General features: G+C 44.9%; 1 protein-coding gene across 1 annotated transcript in view; it reads right to left on the bottom strand.

The window, feature by feature from the left end:
• The window catches only part of LOC116398895 (spondin-1-like), a 99,299-nt gene extending 95,673 nt beyond the window's left edge, over window positions 1–3,626 (bottom strand). The window contains exons 1-2 of the mRNA XM_031875641.1: window positions 3,060–3,626; window positions 1,849–1,955 (exon numbers count right to left, since the gene is read on the bottom strand). Coding sequence (XP_031731501.1) covers window positions 1,849–1,955; window positions 3,060–3,285 — 333 coding nt within the window. The 5' untranslated portion in view covers window positions 3,286–3,626. The remainder of the gene's footprint in view (window positions 1–1,848; window positions 1,956–3,059) is intronic.
• Between the last annotated feature and the right edge of the window lie 1,239 nt (window positions 3,627–4,865).

Below are 4,865 nucleotides of genomic sequence, written 5' to 3'. Positions count from 1 at the left end.
ATATATATATTAATTAGTGCTTAATCTGTTATTCTGGTCCAGACAGAAATATCTCAACTACGGGATCTACTGCCATGACATATTCTCATATAATATTGCTCCCTCTAGCGCCACCATGAGGAAATGCATGGAAATACACATGGTGATGGATAATCGAGGAATACATGTGCAATGTTTTCATTTAACTAAGAGCAGTAACTTATGATAAATTGTTAAAAAGAGTTTAAAAATTGCCCATTTTGTAATCAAAGAAATCCTATAAAAACTTCCAGATTCACTAATCGTTTGCCCATAGTTAAAAATGTTCCAAAATTTATAGAAATTTGCTCCAAATTGTATTGAAAAAAAACATCTATTCTGTGCTTTGAATCTAAATTTGATGGTATTTGCATACAACGAAATTATGCTTGTTGCAACTTTGTGTCAGCCGTTTGTGGCCGTTTCCTGTTTAACATGATGTGTACAAAGTCCATAAAGAATTTTACCGGTTTGTTTTAGAAGAACTGGTAGAAATGAATGGAAAGGCGACTAGGAGCCAGGCCTCATCACCCAACTTTAGTGGCTGACCTCACTTATGATCCATAGCAAGGTTCCAAAATCATAGAATAGAAGGGTGGAATGTGCACATTTCACTCAGTTGCCAGTTTATTAGGTGCACACAGCTAAAATTACAATATATCCTCAGAACGGTTTGTGTCTCTTTTACGAACTGGTAATCATTTTTTGAGCGTTCTCCCGGGCAAGACCTTGCAGTGCAGAACATGTCTAGACAACCAAACTACTTGGCTAGGTTTAGGAAAAGATCATGGTTTGGGTTCAAATAAGTATGTTTGAACAACTTGGTCAGGTTTAAGAAAAGGTTGTGGTTGCTGCTGCCAACCATCCAATTGCGGAACGGTGCAAAACCGCCAGTAGAAAGGTTTATATAAAACTCTTAAAAACATTGCTCAATAGCGCTACCAGTGGTCAAAAACTCCACAGAGTACCTATAATTAACTAGGAGCGGCTCCTCACTAAAATGCGAATTGCTGGTCCACTTTTAAAAGGTCAGCCCACCTTAAGTGAGCCATGGCGGGAGTTGTTGCTAACTATTGGGGCTAACAGCGTAGGCACAGCTACGGGAGCAATTTTGGGGTTAAGTGTCTTGCTCAAGGACACATCAACATGAGACTAGCAGAGCCGGGGATCGAACCGTCGATCCTCTCCACTTAGCCACAGTCGCCCACTCTGTCACGCGGAAACCCTGACAGAGTTAACCGACAGACACACTGCTGACAACCTCGCAGCTCAACCAATAGAGTGTGGAATACTTTCCGTGAAACGCGTCCGCATGCTTCCGCGACAACTGCTACAAGATCTCGACCAACATTATGATGAAGTAGGTGGGCTTCGTGGAAACAAAGAGGTGGGAACGTTCCTTTAACGCTCTTAAAGCCAGCCTTCTGCTCCATTTTTGGCGAGAGTCTGGTTAGCATCACCGTGTCGAGACACAGCCACGGATGTGTGTTTCTGTTTTCACTGAGCTGGAGGTAATTGAGGAAGTCTGGCTCTCTCCTCGGGAGCTCTCCGCCGCTCAGCGGGAGCCGTGTTACTAGTGAACCAAACATCTCACATCTCCCTCCTGCTTTCTCCCTCAACTCTCTCCGTTTATGTCCGTCCTCACATGCCTCTCTTCCTCACTCTGCCTTCTCCTTCCTTTTCTAGCTTCACCCGGGGCTGTGTTTACGTCCGTCAGCAACACCTCCTCGACCTCCATATCACAAGACAGCAGCTAAGTAGCCCTCCTGCGTGCATGCAAATGAGGTAATCTGTTTGGCGGACTTTCCCAAGAAAAAAATCCATTCTCACCTGGAACTGGCCGGTGTAGTCGTCGTCCGCGGTGCCCTCTCTGCCCTCCTTCAGCGCGATGAGGGTGAAACCCCGGAAATATGAGGGGCTGGTTGCCAGGAGGATCACTGTTAAAGTAGAAGAGCGAGTGCGGTGTGTTTAACTCCACATTAGACAGTAAAAGGGGCACATGCATCTGCACATTGGGGTCACGCCGCGTGACACAACATGAACACAACATTAAGAGCAGCATCCCCGTGAGCATCGGTGTGATGTGGAAGAGTGAGGGGCTGCATGAACAGAGCTTTAGCATCCCACACAGAGAGCCTGTACATTCCACACGAGGAGTTCAGTGAGGGGGGGGTACAGGCCGGGAAGGATTTTATTCGGCTCACACTTGTGCCCTAACCTTGACTTTTCATACCATTCATCTTAGAATCTGACAGGGAAGATGTCAATATTTTCAACCTTATCCAGCATTCTTGGTTTTTTAAGCATCAAATATGTTCACTTTAAAGGCTGTGTAATAACTTCTATTTTTGTGTTGTCCTCCACAGGTCTCTGATAGCTGATTCGAACTTAACCTTGGATTGCTGAATGTGGCGTCACAAATTCAAATAATTGCATGATATGGAAAATGATGTCAGTGGGGAGACTTCTCCCCCCATCACATCACTGTTTTTTTTATTTCTATTAACAAAGTTTGGATTTTAAAAAGCAGAGTAAGTGAAAAAGTTGAATTGGATTGTTGCTGGTTGTTGAAAACTGCTTGTTAACTTCTAATCTTGCCAAAAAAAACAAAAAAACAACGTGAGTAGACCAAAGTTGTACTTTTTTTCATGCGGACAAATAAAATCCACCAGGCAGGACAGGAACATTTAATTCCTCAGGATCAGCTTAATTGGAGCCTCTGTGCCGGACCCTTAGTTTGCAGGGAGAGGAGAGGAAGTGAATTTCCGACAGTAAAACACTGAGCCTTATCAGGCCACAACTCTCCCCGCAGGAGCCAGAGGAGCATGGTTTGGAAATTGTGTCCTCCAGGCTGCGATTTCTAGTCAAATTTTAGATTAGGCTACTTGCAATGTAGACACGCTCATGTTTTCTCTTTAAGAATACAATGAATTTTAGAGTACATATGCCCTGTTTACCAACTTCACAAACACTCCACTTAATGTGGCGCAGCGTTACGCACCGATTGCGCAGACGGACTGGTAAGAAAAAAAAAAGTATACCTCTGTAGGTGCTGCCCGGCTGATAGCTTTCCGGGTCCCCCTCCACTCTGAGCCTGAACTCGTGGTGCCCGTCCCGCCGGGTCCCCTGGGTCTGCGCCCGGAGAATCCGTCCGCAGTAACCGTCCAACCTGCCGCCTGCGGGCTCCTCCACGAAGGCGACGGCGTTGCACAGGAAACTCGAGACTAAATAGCAGTGCAAAAACAGCACATGGAGATACATTCCCATCTCGGAGTCCGGAGATGAGTGTGTTCAACCAAACAAAAAATTACTAAAAAAAAAAAACAGTGGAAAGGCGAAACAGCGGGCAGAGGATCAGCTCCAGCCCCCTTCCACAGGAACTCCAAACCTAACTACAGCGGCGTGACAGTCAGTGGTAAAGGTGAAGAGAAGGAGACGAGTCCATCCTGAACTGGAGAGAGAGAGAGAGCGCGTCAGGGGCGCACCACGTTGAAGCGCTGCTGAGCGGGTGTGAGAGAGGAGCTGCTGCTGCTGCTGCTGCTGTTCCCGGATCAGTGTAATGCGTTGACTGAGAGCCTGGGAAGCAACGGGGTGGGGGCTGCCAAATAACCGAGTGCGGGTGCACGCGGTTGTCTTCTTGATTTTTAGGAGAGGGAAGGTCCAAAACTGGAGCTCTGCACTTTTACCAAGAGCCAGCCAGCCCTCCCCTCACACACAAACACACACGCGTACAGTACACGCGCAGTCTGTCTGTGCGCATATCTCTCACGCGCCTACTGGGGAAACATAAAAATGTCCTGCTCGCTGTTCAAAAGCGACAGCAGATTTTTTTTAGAGCAACATCGTTGTACCGAAATATTTTTTTACCGTACTGTCCGGTGCGTATTTACGCATTATCTGTGTCGCTCTCATGAGAGTTTAACGTGTTTTATGACCAAACGAGCAATGAGCATCATCACACAAAACGCAGTACTGTTCAATGCTCTGAAGTTACAAATACACCAGAATACAGTATGAGCCGCGTGCCCCTCTAATTACAGAAAAACGTGATTTAATGAATTGCATACTGAACCTAAATGAATTGAATTCTAATAAACCTTAAGGTGTTTGGATGTATACGCTCCATAAACTGCTGTCACTTTGTTTTTTGATAGTTTTCTTGTGGATTAAATGCACACTTTTCTGTATTGACATCTGGTGTGTACACGACGCTTTCTCCTAACGGGCTGACAATAAATCCCTCGTAAACACTTTCACAAGACATGTATGCATTTTTACAATAGGACAGGGTCTTATGGCCAATAGGGGTCGCAAGAGCATCTTTGCACCTTTGGGTCCTCCAGAGATACTTAGTAAATGTGTCAGTCACCTCATCACTGCACCCTTTACTCTCCCATCTCAAGTTTTAATACAGCGCAGGGAAAAGTGCGAGGGATTATGGAAATGGAGGCTTTAAGGTTTCATATTAAATGTGTAGTTTTGAATCAGCTGAAGCATATTACGTTTAAGTTAATTTTTTTAATCCATTTCCTTTTTGTGACATTTCTTCATCCTTCTTTATTCTGTGTGAATTACAAGGATGAAAAAAACGTATTAACTTTGCTTGTATATTTACAGTACTACAATCAAATGTTCGCGTGTGTGTTTGTGAATAATAAAACCTCATGGAAATGAGCTGGATCAAATAAACTTGCACCAAAACCGATTCGCTCACGTTTATGGGGCTTTTCGTCCAAATGCCAAACATGTGTGTGTGCGTGTGTATGTGTGTAAACCTGAGGAGTGTTACCCAACTGAAAGCAGAGAGCTGGAGATGGTTAAACCAAACAGCCTGAATGTCTCCGCGT

Source organism: Anarrhichthys ocellatus, unplaced genomic scaffold (genome assembly GCF_004355925.1).
Source record: "Anarrhichthys ocellatus isolate YVR2014 unplaced genomic scaffold, GSC_Weel_1.0 scaffold93, whole genome shotgun sequence".
Classification (NCBI taxonomy): domain Eukaryota; kingdom Metazoa; phylum Chordata; class Actinopteri; order Perciformes; family Anarhichadidae; genus Anarrhichthys; species Anarrhichthys ocellatus.
Note: the sequence above shows the minus strand (reverse complement) of the source record. Positions and strands in the feature narration are given on the sequence as shown.